This window comes from Pongo pygmaeus, chromosome 8 (assembly GCF_028885625.2).
Source record: "Pongo pygmaeus isolate AG05252 chromosome 8, NHGRI_mPonPyg2-v2.0_pri, whole genome shotgun sequence".
Classification (NCBI taxonomy): domain Eukaryota; kingdom Metazoa; phylum Chordata; class Mammalia; order Primates; family Hominidae; genus Pongo; species Pongo pygmaeus.
This window is the reverse complement of record NC_072381.2, coordinates 98,028,735-98,050,342: the sequence shown is the minus strand read 5'-3', so window position 1 is coordinate 98,050,342 and position 21,608 is coordinate 98,028,735. Positions and strand designations below refer to the sequence as shown.

Sequence of the window (21,608 nt, the reverse complement as noted above, 5' to 3'; positions counted from 1 at the left end):
CCCCAGCCTTTTTTTGCAGGTGGATGGTTTCAGATGAAACTGTTCCACCTCAGATGATCAGGCATTAGATTCTCATAAGGAGTGCACAACCTAGATGCCTCGCATGCACAGTTCACAATAGGGTTTGCGCTCCTATGAGAATCGAATGCCGCTGATCTGACAGGAGGCAGAGCTCAGGCAGTAATCCTCTTTAGCAAGCCACTCACCTCCTGCTGTGTGGTCTGGTTCCTAACAGACCACAGACAGGTACCAGTCCATGGCCTGGGGGCTAGGAACCCCTGCCCTAGAGAGCAATATTAAAATGTGTGCCAGAGAACATTATATGGAAAATGTTAACTTACCCAGTATAAATTTTAGATATTTATTGCTAATTAAACATCAGACTAAGAGTGGATTCATCTCTCATGTTAGAATTTTAAAAATTCTCCCTAGACAACCTAAAACTCAGCTCTAAACTAATTTTCAAAAATAACTTTTTTTGTGCCACTCATGTTAGGCATAATAGCTAGATCCCAGGAAGGCAAAAATAAGCAGGGCAAAATCCTTCACTGAAAAAATTCACAGTCTAGTTAAGAACATAAAAAAAGCAATTGTAGTGTGAAAAGTACAATAGTATACACACTGAGGATGAAGTGACCATCTCTCACTGGCAGCAGTGTAATGCGTGATGGCAGAATATTTCACAGACAAGGTGATGTTCAAGCCAGCTTTTGGGAGGAAAAAGCAGGAATTCATCAGACTGAGAAATGTGAAAGAATGGACATTCTTGGTGAACACCTAGTATATTCCAAAATCTGTAAGACAGCAGATACTACTAGAGCATAGAAGGGAGACAAGTATCAAGATGAGACTGAGGAACTTGGACTTAAGTAAAAGGTAACAAGGTATCACTTAAGATGAAGTGGTGTGGTCTTATTTGCATTTTAGGACAGTAACCAAAAGGAGAAGAGAATACAGATAAGGAAAACAAATGATTCTATATAACAGTTCAGCTATGTAGACAGGGAAACAGAATCTACAGGTATTTAGAAGCAGAATTGATAGTAACTAAGTAGGACTTAGTAACAAATAACATTAACAGTATGAATACTCCTGAAAAGTTTAAAATACTCCCCAGTTTCTGGAATTGTGGAAACAGGAGACACTACTATCTTGTAGGGAGACCTCCTGAAACTATGCTACGGAATAAAAGATGAAATGCTCCTGATTATTGTAAATACAAAACTGCATGCAGGATTGTGTAAAGACAATGCCAGGTTGGACTGCCAGAATGAGCCAACAGTGCGTGATGTGCTTCCCCCTGCAGAGAGCCTATGAATGGACACGCAGTCAGGGAGGTTTCACATCACCAAGATTCCTATCCCAGAAAAGCAGATGTTCATAGCTCTGGGAATGGAATGAGACCCTTGTGAAGAGCCTATAAACGGATGCATGAGGGGGTGCCTGTCCATATGGATAAGATAGGGCTATAAATGCCCTCATCTTGCCACGGCTCTTCTAGGCCTCTTTAGGGTTAAGGCATACTCCCTTCTGAGAATTTCTGGTCTAACTGGTTGTCTAGCTTCAGGTCCTGTTTCTATAGATTGTTTGTAACCAGCTTTTGTTGCAACTTTTACTGCTGATTAATATCTTGCTAATCATAGGTTATGGAAAGACTGTGTTTCTGTTTTAAGGCTCTATTATAAATTACTGATGCACACACTATATTGTAAATTTTTATCTCTGTATACTGTACTTCTACATATAGATGTTATGTTAAAGAATTACTTCATCCCCATGCGACCATCTCACCTCATAATCAAGTGACCCTAAATCCCTCACTAACCTATCCCCGCCCTCACTAAACTTAATAATAAATGCTGGTATACATCCAGTGCATTGGAGGCACCGTGGGACCAGAACGCGGCGACCCCCCTGGACCCAGCTTTCACTATCTTGTGTGTGTCTATTATTTCTTGACCTGCTGATCCACCTGGGAACAAAGAGAGAGCCCCGTTGCATTGCGGGCTGCTGGCCAGATCCCGCAATACTATCTGAGATAGCAAATATAAGAAAAATAGATTTAGGAAAAAGAGAATGGGTTTAGTTTTAGAAATGCTGGGTTTGGGGTAGCTTTAAGATATTTAAATGAATACATAACAAGACCATCCATCCATAAAAGGGATACAAGATCACGGAATTAAGCACAGGATACAGAGTGCACCCAAAGGAGGGGGCTGCTTTGCAAGGTATGAGCTTTACACTCATGCCACCTAGAAGATTCCAGAACTAAACTGTGACTCTGCCAAACTGAGCACAGCTGATGAGAGACTTCAGGAGGCTTCTTATACACACACACACACACACACACACACACACACACACACAGAGAGAGAGAAACCCACAAGAAATTGAAAGGTAGCGTGAAGGGATACCAAGACAGAACAAAATACAACTTTTGTTATCAAATCTTGAGAAGTCTAACTCTCACTAGAAGGAAAACTCTCTAACTTCTCAACTCTGTGGAAGTTATTTCCAAAAGAAGAAATTGTAAAGAAAAACATCCCCACAGAGAGATGCTAAGAAAAGGTTTCTGTATGAAATGTCTGTTTAAATTGCAATGATAGGGAGCTTGATAACTTTTATGAGGAAAAAATGATAGTGGACCAAGAGAGTCTATTCTCTCCCAGAAATAAATTTTTGTAAATCTTAAATCCTAGGGCCCATGATTTGATGGACTCCCTAAGTGGAAAGAATCCAAAACTGGTCTATGAAAAACAAGTTCAAAGAAGATAAGTTTAACATTGACACTTGTGATTAAAATGTATAATGGAATATTAACTTTAAACTACTGTTTGCATTCTCATACTGAAAAAATTTACCAAGTGGTTGTGTTTTTAACTCCCATGGCATGCACAGATTTCCTTGGCCAGAGGTAGGAGAAATAGTATTGAAAACACTGTAATATTGAAGGGAAGAATACAATGGTGAGGAGCTCTACAATGGGGAAGACCCTCACTGACCAGAGACAATGAGTAAGAAAGACTTAGGAGTTTCCAAAGTAGTTTGTAATACTTGGGGGAAAAAAAATCAAGCATTAGAAATCATGTAAGAGTATGCAACGCAAAGACAAAAAGAAGAAATGGTGTTGAGCACTGTTTTATTTCTATGACATTGCAAGAACAGCTCTTAGAAAATTTCATTATTTTTTAAAGTTTTTGTTATTAAAAATTTCAAAATAAACAGATTAATATCATGAACTCCCATGATTTATCTTCCACTAATATTTTTACTTTCTTGTTCCATCTATACCTTTATCCACTCACTCCATATATACCCCAAATTATTATCACTATTATTATTTATTATTATTATTTTGAGACAGAGTCTCGCTCTGTCACCCAGGCTGGAGTGCAGTGCCACGATCTTGGCTTGCTGCAAGCTCCGCTTCCTGGGTTCATGCCATTCTCCTGCCTCAGTCTCCCAAGTAGCTGGGACTACAGATGCCCGCCACCATGCCCGGCTAATTTTTTGTATTTTTAGTAGAGACGGGGTTTCACCATGTTAGCCAGGATGGTCTTGGTCTCCTGACCTCGTGATCTGCCCACCTTGACTCCCAAAGTGCTGGGATTACAGGTGTGAGCCACTCCGCCCTGCCCCAAATTATTTTGTACAGTTTTCTATTTATAGTTTATTATTTTTTATAGTTTTTTTAAGTAAGATGTATATACATTGAAATATATAGCTAAGATCTGTACAAGTTGGACAAATACATTTTTATCATGGTATAAAATATTTCCATCTCCCCAGAAAGTCCCCTTGTGTCCTTTCCTAGGCAATTTCCCCACCCAGAGGTAACCACTGTTCTGATTTTTTTCATCTTAGTCTACCTGCTTTCGAATGGCATAAAAATGGAATCACACAGTTTGTGCCTTTTGTATTCAATTTCTGTGGCTCAACACATCTGTGAGATTCATACATGTTGTTGCATTATCAGTAATTCATTCCTTTTTATTGCTAGGTAGTATTCCATTGTATGAATATACCACAATTTGTGTATCCATTCTCCTTCTGATAGCCATTTGGGTTGTTTCCAGTTTGGGGCTAACTGTGAACAAAGATGCTATGACTATCGTGAGCCCATGTTTTTTGTTTCTCACTGATAAACACCTAGGAGTGGAACTGCTGACTCAAAAGGTAGATATATTAACTTCATAACTGCTGAGGCTTTTCCCATTGTTTGTCTGTTTATTATTGAACTGTAGTAGTTTTTAATTCACAGTTAATACTTTTAATTTGTTTTAAATAGAGAACAGTTTAGAATCTTAGCGTAAAAAGGCTCCCACTTGCCTCTGGGGCTGCCACTGTTTAGCTAATTGTATACCAGATTTGGCTGGTGGTAAAGGATAACATAACACCACATATATGGAGAAGAATGCTGAGAGTTCAGGCAGTAACTAAAGAATTCATGTTAGACTTATTTTACTTAAAAAAGGAATAAATGTGAAGCCAAAGAAAACACTGATAGAATCCTTTCTACACAATAACCAGAAAAGATAAGAAAAAGGTAAAACAAAAATAAGCATTTTATGTAAGTTAAAGAAGTAAACCTTGGATATTTTCCAGATCCTGTATTACTAAATAATATTAAATCAAAATTATTTTTTAATCTCACCTGTTTCATTGCTGTTTCACCTATTTTGTCAGAATGTTTTCGAATGCTTTCCAAAAAGTCTTTTAGATCAGACATGGAGATTTCTTTAATATCCTCACGGAGTTTGGGAAGATTTTCTATCATGAGCTGACAAAACCGGTATTGACTAACCCAGGGAAAGTACACATTCTCTAATTGTTCCATAGTTTTTAGGGCAGAATAGTACCTGTGAGAAGTTAAAAAAAAACTCTATAAAAAGTTCTTATCACAGTATTTTTACAAGTAAGTCTAAATAATCAGTTTTACACTGATTATTCATCAAAAAGGACCTAGTCATAGTTAAAATAAGTAAAATTAATATTTACATCCATTTGTCAAGGACAAACTATAAACCACATAAACAAGCCACAAGCTCAAAGTTGATGGCATACATTAATGTAAAACTTCTTTATTTCACTTCATCTGAATCTATAACATCAAAAGCATTATGATAGCATCTTAATACCTTAAATGAATATGTATAATTGTTTCAAACTTGTGAATTATAACATTTAGTGATTTGTTATATGATTTTGTATTCTGTCTCCCATCATAATACCATCCACACAGTATCACCACACAAAAATTACATAACATGAATATAATTCTAATTACAATAAAATTTATTCAACTTTTTAAAAAATGTCATACTACTATTTAAGGCAATTAGAAATACTGTTAAGTATCACACACACACACACACAAAAAAAAACAGGTAAAAATCCACACTGGTAGAGTGCTTTTTCAATTCAACAAATATTTACTGAATGTAAGATTTCCTCTTTTGGGCTTTGGGGGCTACTGTTTCATAGTGTGACATGCTGGGTATGCAGAAATTAGTAAAGTGTAGCCTTTGCCCTAGATAAATTGACATATATTTTCATATACATAATTTAGTTCTCTTTAGACTTCTATGAGGTACACTTCTATGGCAGATATTACAAGTAGCATTCTATAGATGAGAAAACTAAAATACGAAAAAGAGTATATAATTTGGCCAAGAAACCATATTAATTGGTAGCTGGACTGAGACCTTACCAAACTGTCAGTTTCCTACAATAATAATCAGCACCAAAAATCTATTTGAGAGTTAGGTAGAGGAATTTTAAAAATTAATTACATAGTATTCTATATCTTTCTATTGAATTGGATAACATTAAAAGCAGGAAAAGGCATTAACTAATGTACAAAAAAGGCAAAACAAAGTAAGTTGATAGAAACTATGAGACATAAGTGAAAACAAAAGCAAGTTGAAAAGACCTACCAGGTGTGGTGGCTCACACCCGTAATCCCAGCACTTTGGGAGGCTAAGGTGGGCGGGTCACCTGAGATCAGGAACTCGAGACCAGCCTGGCCAATGTGGTGAAACCCTGTCTCTACTAAAAATATGAAAATTAGCCGGGCATGGTAGTGCACACCTGTAATCCCAGCTACTCAGGAGGCTGAGGCACAAGGATCATTTGAATCTGGGAGATGGCAGTTGCAGTGAGATCGTGCAACTGCATTCCAGCCTGGGTGACAGAGTAAGAAACTTTCTCAAAAAAAAAAAAAAAAAAAGACGTTATATTCAAAAGCTGTTTTAAAATACCAATCAGTTTTCTGGCATATACTCTCAAAGACAGAGTATGTTCTGCAAATTGTCACAAAATATTACAACTAATTCAAAAATTAGACCATCTAAATTTTATCTTGGTAAACATCAGAATGCTTATAATGTAAACAAAATGTACATTTGGTCAGAAACTAAAATATTTAGGTGGTGGTATGGGTAGGAGAGATGTCATTACAATAATTTTGATAATGCCTGAGATATTAAAGGCTTAGATGAAGTGAAATAATGAATTATGTATTTTCAGTGTAACCCATAACATTTTAAATGCAACAGATCAATTAACAGTCAAACCACACTATCTGATCCTTGACTAATTTCCTGATTTGATATGAACTAGGTATATTTCAAAAGTATTCTCTCTACAACAGGTATGGTTTCTGAAAATTCATGCTAATGTCTACAATGTATTTGAAATCCTAAGTGATGCAGAATAAATGAAAAGTATTACCAGTAGCTTTTGCAACATACCACAGACACAGTCAACTTACTTCATAGCACAACTGTGCCTCCCTTCATGCCGCTCATCTCTCACCTCCCATCTTGGTGCTCCCACGAGACATTATCAGAGGCATGAGAGGTCATAAGACTTACCTAGCACCCATATATGCACAACCCAGAAATGTAGAGAGTGAAGGTCAGGGGGTTGAACTCTTAACCAATACGAAAAGCAAGTCAGAGATAAGTTCTCGTTTCCTCTTCCTGGAGGGAAGGTTATGATTTGCAATAACATATACAACCTCCCTAAAGGTATTTAAATAACTCAATAACTCACCCTCATACTTGCTCTCTCAACTTTCCTGTCTCATTTCCCTTTCCCTAAAACTAGGATTCAGAGAACTTCCTTAGGATTATACTCCCTAAAAGAGTAGTAAAATACATGATTTTTACCTCAGACTCTGCTTTCTGGGAAAATTCAGGTGAAGATATATAGAAAGTTTATCATCTTAGGCAGAAAGCAGAAGTCAGAGACCAGACCCTGGATCCTTTCTAAAATTTAGCCACAAATCTCCTACGTTTTATCTGTTTCTAAATGTAAGCAAAAACAGCACCACAATAGATTACCATTTCTCCTTTAGATACACATAATGCTGTTTTTACAAAATTATAACAGTAATCCATAACCACTAGAAAAATACAAAACCTATAAGGGGAATATAAAAAGCACCTATGATCTGATGCTATCATGCTATAATTAACTCATCAGCATTTGGCCACATTTCCATCCAGTCATATATCTACACTTCCAGTTCTGTAAGCTCATACTCTATTCAACAATATATAATGGAATTTACCTTATAAATTATTTTAAAACAAATTATTATCCTATATGTAAAGTCTTTTATTATAAGGTAATGATGTCCTTATAGTTGGAACGTTAAGTCTCTGATTTTTAAAAATAAACAAAGTAGAGCAAATTTCCCTATATGTTAAACCTCTGACAAGGTGTCTGTTTTTATAAATACAAGATACTTCAAAAAATGTACATGTCATCATTAAATGGAGAACATGTGAGTACTCTAATGATTCTCTGGCCTACAAAGTACAAATTATGCCACTGTTCTTACTTCATTTGCCTTCCCTTGGGCATTTCCATTTCACCAGAGTTTGTCCTACCATAGAATTGGTTACTTCAGTCTCTTCTATTCTTTTTAAATACAATGTCCTGCATACAAAAAAATTTACAAGATACATGAAAAAGTACAAAATTTTTATTAAATTCTAAGTGGAAAAAATAAGACACAACTATATGATGTCTGAATCACTTCAAATGTACAGACATAAAGAGATAAAAAATAAAGGGATAGAGAAAGATATACCATATTGACACTAATCAAAAGAAAGGTAGATCAGCTATATTAATTTCAGATGAAGCAGATTTCAGAGCAAGGAAAATTATTAGGGATAACGAACATTACATAATGATAAAATGGTCAATTCTCCAAGAAGACATAGCAATCCTTACTGTGTATGTAACTAACAACAGAGCATCAAAATATGTGAAGCAAAAACTAATAGAACTGTAAAGGAAAATAAATAAATACACTATTACAAGTGCAGACCTCAGCAAGCCTCTAACAATAATTGACAGGTTCAGCAGGCAGAAATTCAATAAGGACATAGTTGAACTGAACAGTACCATCGATCAACTGGATCTAATTGACATTGATAGAATACTTCATCCAACAACTATAAAATACACATTTTTCTCAAGCTCACATGGGACATCAAGACAGATCACATTCTGGGCCACAAAACATGCCTTAACAAATTTAAAGGAACAGAAATTATACAAAGCTAATATCATACTTAATGGTGAGAAACAAGATGCTTTTCCCCCATGAGATTAAGAACAAGGCAAAGAAGCTCCCTCTCACCATTCCTAGTCAACATCATACTACATGGAAGTAGTAGCTAATGAAATAAGACAAGAAAAAAAGGTATTAAGACTGGGAAAAAAGAAACAGAAGTCTTTGCAGGTAACATGAAATGTATCTATGTAAAAACCTTCAACAAAAAATTTTCTGGAACTAATACCAACTCTGATAGAAGTAATTAAAGAAAATCTAAACAAATGGAAAGATATTCCATATTAATGAATAGGAAGACTCAATATCATCAACTGATGATATCAGTTCTCCCCAACTTGATTTACAGATTCAATGCAATCCCAATCAAAACCCCAGCAACTTACTTTGTGAATATCAACAATATGATTCTGAAGTTTATATAGACAGGCAAAAGACCCAGAATAGCCACACAATATTGAAGAACAAAGTTGAAGGATAGATTGACACTACCCAACTTCAAGACTTAATACTGTATAAAGTTATAATATTAAAGACTGTATGGTAAAGATGAAAGGATTAACAAGTAGGTTAAAATGAAACAGAAAGCACAGAAATACACAAATACAGTTAACTGAGGAAATTCAATGGAAAAAGAGTAGTTCTTTAAACAAATGCTGCTGGAACAACTGGACATTCACATGCAAAAAAGTGAATAAATAAATGTAAACAGTGACCTTCACTTTTTATAAAGTGAATTTTTATAAAAATTAATTCAAAATAGATCATAGACCTAAATGTAAAACACAAAACTCTAAGACCCTAGAAGATAACACAAGGGAAAATTTAGATGACCTTGAGTTTGGCAATTAGTTTTTAGAAACACCAAAGCACAATCCATGAGGGAAAGAAAAAAGGTAAACTGGACTTTTCCAATTTAATTTCATTAAAACTAAAACTTCCTACTCTTTAAAGACACTGTTAAGAAAATGAAAAAACAAGCCACAGACTGGGAGAAAATATGTTCGAAACACAAATTGAATCAAGGACTTGAATCCAAAATATAAAAAGCACACTTAAAACTCAACAATCCAAAAATAAGCCACCAAATTAAAAAGTGATCAAAAGACTTGGACACCTCGCTAAAGAAGACATACATGTGAGAAGATGCTCAACATCATGTGTCATTAGTGAATTACAAATTAAAATAACAATGAGATATCATTACACATCTATTAGAATAGGCAAAATCCGAAAAAATGACAACACTAAATCCTGTGGAGGATGTGGAGCAACAGAAACTCTCATTCATTCTGGAGGGAGTGCAAAATAGTACAGCCACTTCTGAAGACAGTTTAGCAGATTCTTACAAAACTAAACATAGTCTTACCATATGATCCAGCAATCACATCCCCAGGTATTTACCCAAATTAATTGAAAATTTACATCCATAAAACCTGCACACAAATGTTTATGGCAGCTTTATTCACAATTGCCAAAACTGGGAAGCAACAAGATGTCCTTCAAAGGTGAATGGATAAACTATGGTTCATCCATACAATGTAGTATTATTCAGTGATAAAAAAGAAATAAGTTATCAAGTCACGAAAGGACACAGAGGAACCTTAAATGCATATTGCCAAGCGAAATAAGCCAGTCTGAACGTGTTATATATATACTGTATTACTTCAACTATCTGACATTCTGGAAAAGACAAAACTATAGAAACAGTACAAAGTTCAGTAACTGGTAGGGGTTCACAGCAGGGAAGGATGGGGAAAGATAGGGAGCACAGGAAAGTTTTCAGGCAGTGAAACTATTCTGTATGATACTGTAATAGATACATGATATATGTTTGCCAAAATCCACAGAACTGTACAACACAGAGTGAACTCTACTGTAAAACTATGGACTCTGGTAAATACTTATGTGTCAATATTGGTTCATCAGTTAAAGTAAATGTACCATATTAATGCAAGACATTAATAACAGAAAAACTGCTTGGAAAGAAGAGGAAAAGTATATGGGAACTCTGTACTTTATGTTTAATATTTCTGTAAACCTAAAACTGCTCTAAAAAATAAAATCTATTAAATAAAAAAAATAAGCAAAAGATGTGAACAGACACTTCACAAAAGAAAACATACAAACAGCCAAATACCAAATAAAAAGGCACTTATGATACTTAAAGATCTCTAGAGAAGTCAATTCCAAAGGTTTTCTTGCCACTGAAATTCAACATTCCCAAACCTTTATCATCTAGATGCCCTGGATTGTGTCTAACCTAAATCCTTTCTTTCTACAGTCTAAACCCATGATTTTTCTACCTCTGATTTCACTGATGGTAAAAAAAAAAAAAAAAAAAAAAAAAATCTGTTTATTCTGATCTATAAACAGTCATCAGGAAAATGACTGATAAACAGTCATCAGGAAAATGCAAATTGAAACAATGAGATACTATTTTATATTTACCAAAATGGCTTAACTAGAACAAACTAATTAAACACCATATGTTTGCAAGGATGTGGAGCAAATGAAATTCTTATATTAATACATTGCTAATGGAAGCGTAAACGGTACTACTAAAATAATTATTTTTTAAATTATATTTTTAAAGTCTATTTTTCAAATCATATTTTAAATAGAAAAGTATTTAACGGTTTCTTAAAAAGTATAGCATTCATTTATGCTATCACTGAGCAATTCTACTCTTATATATTTACTAAATGGAAATATAAACATATACCTACAAAAAAGACTTGTACCTTAATTTCATGGCAGTCTTATTCATAATACCCACAAACCTGAAACCAACCAAATAGCAACTAATGGATAGATAAACAAATTCTAGCAATAAAAAGAAATTATGCAACCACAGACAAATTTTAAAGACATTATCGGGAGTGAAGAAGATTCCATTTATATCAATTCTAAAAACACAAAACCAATCTACGATGCTAAAAATCAGAAAGTGGTTATTTCTAGAGAAGGGAGGAGAAATTGGGAAGAGGTACAAGCAAACTGTGGGGGTAACGGAAGTATTCTGCATCTTGTTTTGGTGGCAGTGACTGTGAGGAAGTATAAGAAAGCTTTTGGTGGCAATAACATTCAACATCTTAAACTTGGTGGCTACACAGGTATGTTTATTTTAGTATAACATAAACAAAAATGTACAAGTCATAAGTCTACAACTCCAAGAATCTCTAAAAAGCAAACACAAGAGGCTACCTGAAATAAAAAATTTGGAGATCAAAAAAGAGCTCCTAGAAATTAAAAATTAGCAGAAATTTTTAAAAATCAGCACCACCTTTGGAAGGTAAAGATGAAATAATCTCACAGAGAAAAAAGCAAGCAGAAAAAGAGATTTTAAAATGTCAAAGAAGAGATAAGAAAATTAGAGAACCAATCTAGAAGACTGAACTATTAATATCCTAGAGAAATAATCAAGAAAACAGAAGGAAAAAATAATTCAAAAAAACTTCCTAATGCTTAAGGATATTATGAGATTAAAGGATAATTTCCAGATTAAAAGAAGGCTCACTAAGTACCCACCACAAAAAGTACCCACCACATCAAAGCACATCATCAGGAAATGATAGACCACAGAGGACAAAGAGAATGTTCTAAAAGAAAGAAAAGGTAGGTCACAAACTAACAACTTCAAACTGTGTGTGTGTGTGTGTGTGTGTGTGTGTGTAATAAGTCCACCTAGCACATACATCTTAGTTCCTTGTTTTTGTTTTTGTTTTTCTTTGAGAAAGGGTTTCGCTCTCACCCAGCCTGGGGTGCAGTGGCTCAATCTCAGCTCACTGCAACTGCCTCCCTGTCTCAAGAGATCCTCCTGCCTCAGCACCCACCCCCCACAACCCCCCAGTAGCTAGGACTACAGGCACGCGCCACCACGCTCAGCTATTTTTTTTTTTTTTTCAGTAGAGATGGGGTTTTACCATATGGGCCAGGCTGGTCTCAAACTCTTGAGCTTAAGCGATCCGCCTGCCTTAGCCTCCCAAAGTGCTGAGATTACAGGTGTGAGCCACTGCTCCCAACCCATACATCTTAGTTTCTAAATACCATTAATACTAAAAGGAGCTAGGGTACCCTGGAGAATGGCTGCTTCCAGATCTGAGGCAAAAAAAAAAAAAAAGCACAGTGAGAGCTTGGAACACCTTACTGTACAATAAACACAAAAATACTCAAAGACAGAGACACAGGAACTGGCTTGAGAGGTTTCTCTTATTAAATCTGAAACAATTTGTGCACCAAAATGAATAATGACAATAATAAATTATAATATATTTATTTTAAAAATGCATAAGTTCACAGCCATAATCGGAAAAAAAGAAAAAAGGTGGTGGTGGGGAATAAAAAGCTCCTCTTTATATATAAAAAATCCAGTTAATAAATGTTTAAGAAATAATAGAATTTCTAAAATCAACATCTTGTAAATCCAATATAATAACAGATTAAGGCAAGAATGGTAAAACTACTGGGTGAAAACCTGTTAGGAAACAGGACCCACATATTACTTATTAATTGCAAAGAGAAAAATATACCTTTTCAAAAGACATCTGGTAGACTTCCCCTTAACCAAATGATCAAATTTAGCATAACCTAAGGACAACATGACTTTATAAGCCTCCTGATATCATGCAATGTGAGGTATCACTTATGTCATACTCGTGCCAAAACCTTTTAACTTGAATCTAGACATGAAGAAACAACTAGATAAATCCAAAATGCCCTGGTCTACAAGAGAACTGACCTGGACTCTTCCATGAAAAAAACAAAGAACAGGAGGACTGTTCTAGATTAAAAGGGACAAAAGAACACGTATGAATCAATGTTTTCAGGGAGGGAAAAAGACGTAAGACATTTTGGGGATAGTTGAAAAAATGTGAGTATAAATATTAGATTATATTACTGAAAAACCGATAATGCCCCAAACTGGAAAATAATATGGTAATAATTAAAAGTCAGTTATTTAAAGACATAAATATAAATACCAAAATAATCCATTAAAAAAGGTAAAAGTTTTTGCTCCTATAAAGAAGGAATGGTGAATGGGAAATAGGAAAGGTGATATCTGTTTTTTTTTTTTGGCAGCAAACGCGTAGGGCAATTATTTGAATCTTTAAAATGTGAGGATATATAACATTGATTTAAAAAGAGAATATATTATTAATACATACGTGAAAGAAAATAAGACTTTCAGAATAGTTTTTGGCTTGTTCATTACAGGGAAAAAATCATTCTACTAAATTGTATTAACTGGTAAAGCCTAATGAAATTCAACATGTAGCACTATGAAGCAGGACATACACACATCTTTTACTATAGGTCTGTATAAGATGTGTTCTGATAATTAAGTAGCTACTAACCAAGAAGAAATCATTTTTTCCCTAGTCCAAATTGTCTAATTTATTCTGGTTTTTCTACGTTACTTTTGAATCATTTGTTTTTTTGTTTTTTGGGGGGTTAGGGGGTAGGGAGGTGAAATGAGGTCTCCCTATACTGCCCAGGCTGGTCTCAAACTCCTGGGTTCAAGTGATCCTCCTGCCTCAGACTCCCAAAGTGCCGGGATTACAAGCATGAGCCATGACACCTGGGCAAAACTGTTCATCTTTAAAATATTTTAAACATCACTATATCCAATGCTCCTATGGCAATCAATAAACTAAATTACTTTCTTTTTCATCTGTCATATATGCATTTGAGTTATAAAACAGAATGTGAACTACTACATTCACTCAGATTGTCAAAATATAACTGCCTACACTCTTTTCCTTCCACAATATGCACTTAGCCCTTAGTTACATGCAATATTAGTATGTTGGTAAGCTAATCAATATTTTCATTCCTGTTCGGCTATTTGTACTTGATCAACATTACCAATCCTTGATATCATTTATAAAGGACCATGATTTATTAATAAAAGGCTAAGATTTGCTTTAGTGGATTATCCTGATGCGCAAATTTTAAGTACAAAGGTTAGGGTAATGAAGAAAGCAAAACTCATGATTCACTATGATTTATAGTAAATGTATCTGTCCTTTCAATAATAGAAAAAAATTCTTATTTAAAACAATAAGAAAAAAACCAACTCACCTTTTGGCACTCATCTGTTCTTTCAGCTTACTGTACATTTCTAGCACTGCATTAAAAAATATAACATTTTAGCTTTCAAAATGAAAAGAAAATATTTTGAGACATGAAAATAATCAAAGCAGGAAAGAGTGTATTACAAATTCATTAAACTTCTACACCTTGAGTTAGGCTAATATTTTCAAATAAAATGTTAGATACTTCAAGTATATGAAAACATGTTAATTTCCTTATATACTGAACATTTTATTATATACACACACACATATACATATAAATGTATTATACTGAACCTGGAACACTTGTATATGCTAACACGTATAACTGAGACACTAGCCTACTAACAATTATCCTATCCAGAGATTACTAATATTTCTTCCCTGAAATAGAACTGGAACTTTAGACTTTAGTTATTTGAGAGAGAAAGTTGAGTGTGAGATTCACTGATTTTTGACTCAACATACCAAGTAAAATAACACACTTGTGTTAAACTCACTATAAACAAAAGTTTATACCAAATCCACAAAGAAAGAAAAATGTCAAAAGCTTACAGCAGTAGGAGTGAATTATAATACAGCCAGAAATAAACATAACAAAGCATCTTTATTCATTTCATCCTTTCTATCAAATGCAATTGTTTGCTAGAAAGGAATGCAATTATTCAATAAATTATTCTTTGCCAAGATAATATAGTGTCACTAAAAAGGTTTTAAACCTTTTTACCCTTTAAACTTAGAATTTCAAAGTACAGAATGAGTACACACTTTGCTTTCCCCTCTACAGTATGGACAGACGACATTTTTTTCCAGATTTTTCTACAGTCATATGACTCCTCCTAGGGGTCTCCAAGTTTACAAAAAACATCGTTTATGTGTCTGAAAACCATAAAAACTGCAGTGGTAGCTATAGTGAATCAACCCTGACTCTGTCGCCTCACAGGACCCTATGTATATCTCTATCATAGCCTCTATATTGTAATGTAATTTTTTTCACATTTTCCAACCAAAGCATTAGAGGGAACACATAAACTGGGAGAGAGCCTGCTGCAATAAGTATAAACTTTCTTTGAAGTCTCCAATCTTAACAATTCATGTAAATTTCATATCTACCTCATACTATTTCCATATAAAAATAATGCTTTCCTCAAAAACAGTAAAAACTAATACACCAGGAAAATAAATGCATTGTTTATGCCGTGATTTTTTTTTTGAGACAAGGTCTCACTCTGTCACCCAGGTTACAGGGCAGTGGCACGATCATGGCCTACTGCAGCCTCAACCTCTTGGGCTCAAGTAATTCTCTCACCTCAGCCTCCCCAGTAGTTAGAACCACAGGTGCGCCACCACAGCTGGCTAACTTTTTTTTTTAATTTTAATTTTCTGTAGAGACAGGGACTCCCTATGTTGCCCAGGCTGTTCTCAAACTCTTGGCCTCAAATGATCCTCCCACCTCAGCCTCCTAAAGTGCTGGGATTACAGTCATGAGTCACCATGCCCAAGCTATGACTTCTTATATCCTTTCATACTCCTCCTAATTCATGGAGGAGTTAGGCAACTGCACTGTAACTGATAACTTACTTGTCTTTATTCCCATAAGATCTGTGAACTCCAAGTATCTGAGACAGGTCTCAGTCAATTTAGAAAGTTATTTTGCCAAGATTAAGGGCATGCCCATGACACAGTCTCAGAAAGTCCTGAAAACATGTGCCCAAGTCATCAGGGGTACAGTTTGCTTTTATACATTTCAGAGGGACATGAGACATCAATCAATACGTGTAAGATGTATATTGGTTCAGTCTGGTAAGGCGGGACAACTCAGAAGTGGGGGCTCCCAGATTAGAAGTAGGTAAGAGACAAAAGGTTGCATTCTTTTGAGTCCTTGATCAGCCTTCCACTGAATATACAATTTAGTCTGGCCCAGTGAATCTGCATTTTTATACAAATAAAAGGGCAGAGGAAGCAATCAGATATGCATTTGTCTCAGGTGAGCCTAAGAGGGATGACTTTGAGTTCTGTCTGTCCTTTGTCCACAAGGAATTTCCAGTGGGCAAATTGTGAGGGAGTATGTAGCTTCTTATCTTTGTAGCTATCTTACTCAGGAGGAAAATGGGAGGCAGGTTTGCCTGACACAGTTCCCAGCTTGACTTTTTTCTTGGCTTAGTGATTTTGGGGTCCCAAGATTTATTTTCCTTTCACAGATTGTAGGATCCTTCAAAAGCTGAGATTGTGTCATTTCCATCTTTATAGTTCCAGTACCTACCATGATGCCTGACACACACACACACACACAAACACACACACACATTTATAAGTGGATAGTAGGACAGAAAGATGAATAGAGGAAAGCAGGTAGTTCTGGCTGTGGCCATTACGAACACAACATTTATATGAACTAAGAGTTGCGGCCTAGCTTTAAAAACAAAGACAGTAGCAGTAACAAACAGCTGATGTCTACTTCCCTTTATTTCTCTATTTTACGTAGCCCAGTAGGGGAATAAGCTGAATTTGACTCTTGCTCATTCCATCAGTACCCAATTTTTAAGGTTTATTATCAGACAGGGACAAAACATTCAAACTTAGAGGACATCTTCATGGCTATTACAACGCACCTGCCGGTGGCAAAGAGGTATTATTAAACATGACTATAAGGAAATAGGTTTCTCAACCCTGCAACTTAACATAATAAGCCACCATTTTATTTACTCAAAGTTTTTATGTAAATATACCTGGTCCATCAGAGATTAAGCTGAGTAGAATTTCATTGATTCTAAAAAAAAAGAAAAGCAATTCTCACAAGTCAAAAAACAGGCCAGGCGCAGCGGCTCACGCCTGTAATCCCAGCACTTTAGGAAGCTGGGGTGGACGAATCACTTGAGGCCAGGAGCTCAAGACCAGCCTGCCCAACATGGTGAAACCCCACCTCTACTAAAAATACTGAAATTAGCCAGGCATGGTGGCGCATGCTTGTAATCCCAGCTACTTGGGAGGCTGAGGTTGCAGTGAACCAAGATTAAGCCACTGCACTCCAGCCTGGCCAACAGAGTGAGACTCTGTCTCAAATAATCATAATAATAATAATACAATTTTTTTAGCCAATAAAATCTGTTAACAGTTTTAACAATATAATTTGTAGTCTAAGCTAAATTTACATTATAAAAATAGCATATAGCGGGTGCAGTGGCTCACACCTGTAATCCTAGCACTTTGGGAGGCCGAGGCAGGCAGATCATTTGAGGCCAGAAGTTTGAAACCAGCCTGGCCAAAATGGTGAAACCCCATCTCTACTGTAAATACAAAAATTAGGCAGGCATGGTGGTGGCGCCTATAATCCCAGCTACTCAGGAGGCTGAGGCAGAAGAATGACTTGAGCCCAGAAGGTGGAGGTTGTAATGAGCAGAGATCGTACCACTGCACTCCAGCCTGGGAGATAGAGTGAGACTCCGCCAAAAAAAAAAAAAAATATATATATATATATATGGCATATAAAACATCTCATTCTATTCTGCTGAATATGGAGGTTTAGGCTCCTTCCTAAAAAAAAACAATAATAAGTTTAAAAATGGGACAAAAGATGGATTTAGCTTACTATATTAAAAATAAATAAATAAAAAAATAAGGCCGGGTGTGGTGGCTCATGCCTGTAATCCCAGCACTAGGCTGGGGCAAGGGGATTGCTTGAGCCCAGGAGTTCGAGGCTGCAGTGAGCTATGATCATGCCACTGCACTGTAGCTTGGGCAACAGAGTGACACCCTATCTCTAAAAAAATTAAAAATTAAAATAAATAAAAAGAAAAAAAGTCATATACCTGCTTCCTTTTGTTTGAACAGAATGCATCCAACTTAAAGTATATTAAATCCAGGTAAAGAAAATACTAGTTAATTTCCTCAGAATTTATCTGATGCCCAAGTAATATTTAGCCCTAACAAAGAGACCAGAAACAGCGTTTCCAAAATACAGGAGGAAAGGCAAGAATGGTGAAGATCCGGCTCTTTTGATGTTTTTCTTACCTTATCAGCACAATGAGATTGTGAGCAAAGCAAAAACAACCTGTTAAGTGACAAACAAAAAACAATGGAAAACTAGAGGTAAAAAATCAGGCAAATTAGGTAAAGGTGAGAAAATGTAACCAAAAGACTCTACCCATGGGAAAGTATTCCGAGGAAAAACAAAAAAGGGTTATGGGGGACAAAGGGCAAAAGAGGCCGAAAGGAAATGGAAATGTAGAAGTTGCTGTTCTAAGGAAACTGATGTGACATATAATCAAACAAGAGCTTTCTAACATGACAAAAGCATGAAAATTCAGGGAATAAAATGAACCTGAAAGATAAGCATGGTCTGTGTTGTGAGGCAATCACCAAATAATCTGTAATTCCCATACTAAAGAATCACTACTTGCTATTATTAAATTACAACTTTACCAAGCCAAACATTTTATTATAGACAAGTTTAACTCACCAGGAAGGCATAACTGCAATTTTTCTACTACAGTTGTAATATTTCTCTGCTGAATTCTACATCGAATGATATCTTCTGTGTGGACTATCACCTTAGAAAAGAAGGAATGTTCATATTTTTAAACAAACAGTTAAAGAACAACTACATACTGAATACACAGAAAAGTATCATTTTCTCACCTCTTTTCCAGCATCTTGAAACCTTCGGTTGGTATCAGTAACTTGCACCTTAAAAATTTAATTTCACCTTAGTTAGACAAATATGCATAAAACTGCCCTGATGTAACTGCTCACCCTTGTAATCAGATCATGCTTCATGAGAAACTTAGAACAAAGAAATGCAAATTCAAATTAACTCTACAGCTTGAACTTGAACTTTTGATTGAAAAGGGCTTTTGTTAACTTCAATTACTTATGACAGTTCTTTTTAACAGATTCTGTGGCAAACTTCTCAAATTTACTCAGGATTTTTGAACTTTACTTGCTTCTCTAAGTCTGTCAAACAATTCAAATCACTGACCCAATTGACCACTGGTCCCCTTTTGATAACTTCAATGAGGTCTATGTGCCATTCATTGTCTGTAGGAAATGGTGATTGCATTTTGTGGTAATTAAACATTCATACTTTGCTGAATGCAAACACTGGGTGGTTGATTAACATCAAACACAGAAATTTCAATCCACAGCAACATTTTAATGCTGCAGGTGCAGGCAAAGCTCAACCTCAAATTTTCCCACATATTAAGTGACTCATTAGGTCATCATAGTAAGGAAGCACATTCTGGTTTATTAAAAATCTCATTAATTTCTGAACAAAGATGCTCAGTGACCTCATTGATGCTGTAGTTAGTCTCTTGTTATCTGAATATCCTTTATACAATGGTTTTCTAATCATAACCTTTGGTGAACCAGGGTCATTTTGTCTGCTAAGTGCTCTAAATGTAAAGAAAGATAAATAGGACAATTCTTATAATTAAATATTTTTTATCCTGACTGAACAAATCCACGTCTCTTTTAATAAATAATGTTTTAGCTGTATGGCAGAAAGTGTAGACCAACTTTCTTTAAGAAAAATACACACTGCTGTTAAACCTTTCAAAAAGTTTTCACATTATTAAATAATGCTGAGAACATAACTATTTATCGTTAAGTTTTTAAAGGAATTTTAGAGGATAACATTTTATAAATATTGTACTAATTGTCATTTTAGAAATCCAAAAACTACAAATAGGGCCTTTCATTGTATGCATGTTTTGAGTTCACTTCCCTGCATGGAATGAAATCCTGTTAAGTCAGTGCATTACTTGCTTCAGAAAAAGAGAATACTCCTGTCATTAGCATGACAACTGTGTTAATAGAGCATAAAGAGCATTCCCAAATACATATACTAATTCACTTCTTGAAAGTAACATACTTAATAATGACTTGTACATATGTACTATCAACTAAGACTTGAGTAATTTAATGAGAACAAAGGTAAACAATTTTAACATATTTCTTACCTTCAGTTTTTCTGCATCAGTCCTTACTTTAAGGAGTTCTGTAATAGCATCTACAAAACCCTGATGATGAAAATTACACATCTTTTCAATTTCCTTGTCATGATTACGGATACAAGCATCTAACTTTTCCATAAACTTCTTGTGCGCATTTGGTTGGTCATCATACACAGACCTGAATGTATATAAGAAAGCTAAAATTAACCAAAATGTATTATTTAGTAAGCCTGATCTTTGCAAGAGGTGATATCCTAAAATTAAATCTCTGAACAAATAAACTGGTGATAATATTACCTTTAGTAGAAATAATTTGCGTGAAAGTATTTTATTTCTTCCTGAACATGATAATATTAAAAGAACCACACAAGCTCTAGATATAGCATGAGGTATCTGGAAATAAAGGTATGAGGCTCAGGAGATGTAGGCCTAATACAAGTCTTTAACATACTAACATTCAAAAACAAAGAATTACTGAGTGAATGAATGATTAAAGAATGAATGAACAAACTCATGATTTTTACAGCATTTACTATGTAAACTAAATGCTCATGTTCTAAATGCTTTATATATTAATTCTTTAATCCCCACAACAAGGCTACAAAGTAGGTATTGTTATTACCCTTGCTTTACAGAAGAGTTACAGATTACTGAACTGCCATAAATTCCACAACCAGCAAGTGACAGCTGGGATATGACTCCTGATAGTCCGGCTCCAGGGTTCATATTCTCAGGTACAAGCCCATATTGCAGTCACCACAATGTTCTCTAAACATGGCATATTCATTCCTACTGTCTCTCAGCTCATGCTGTCTCCACAGAGAGCATACCCCTCTATTCACCGTGCGGTAAACGACTACCCTTGCCACTGATTCCTGGGAGGAAAGCCTTTGGCATACCCTGCCTGGTAAGTGTCTTCTTTGTTTACCTGGAAGGCTTTGACTGCCAAATAGTAGATGCTAACAGTGTGACTGATGGTGAGGCCTG

The 21,608-nt window shown here is 35.4% G+C and overlaps 1 protein-coding gene across 5 annotated transcripts in view; it reads right to left on the bottom strand.

The window, feature by feature from the left end:
* EXOC6 (exocyst complex component 6) overlaps nucleotides 1-21,608 on the bottom strand; it is a 224,773-nt gene that overhangs the window by 141,446 nt on the left and 61,719 nt on the right. For all 5 annotated transcript variants that reach the window (XM_054503919.2, XM_054503918.2, XM_063669987.1 and 2 more), the window contains 5 exons: nucleotides 20,628-20,799; nucleotides 19,306-19,353; nucleotides 19,127-19,217; nucleotides 14,675-14,720; nucleotides 4,655-4,859 (listed from right to left, as the gene is read on the bottom strand). In XM_054503919.2, coding sequence (XP_054359894.1) covers nucleotides 4,655-4,859; nucleotides 14,675-14,720; nucleotides 19,127-19,217; nucleotides 19,306-19,353; nucleotides 20,628-20,799 — 562 coding nt within the window. The remainder of the gene's footprint in view (nucleotides 1-4,654; nucleotides 4,860-14,674; nucleotides 14,721-19,126; nucleotides 19,218-19,305; nucleotides 19,354-20,627; nucleotides 20,800-21,608) is intronic.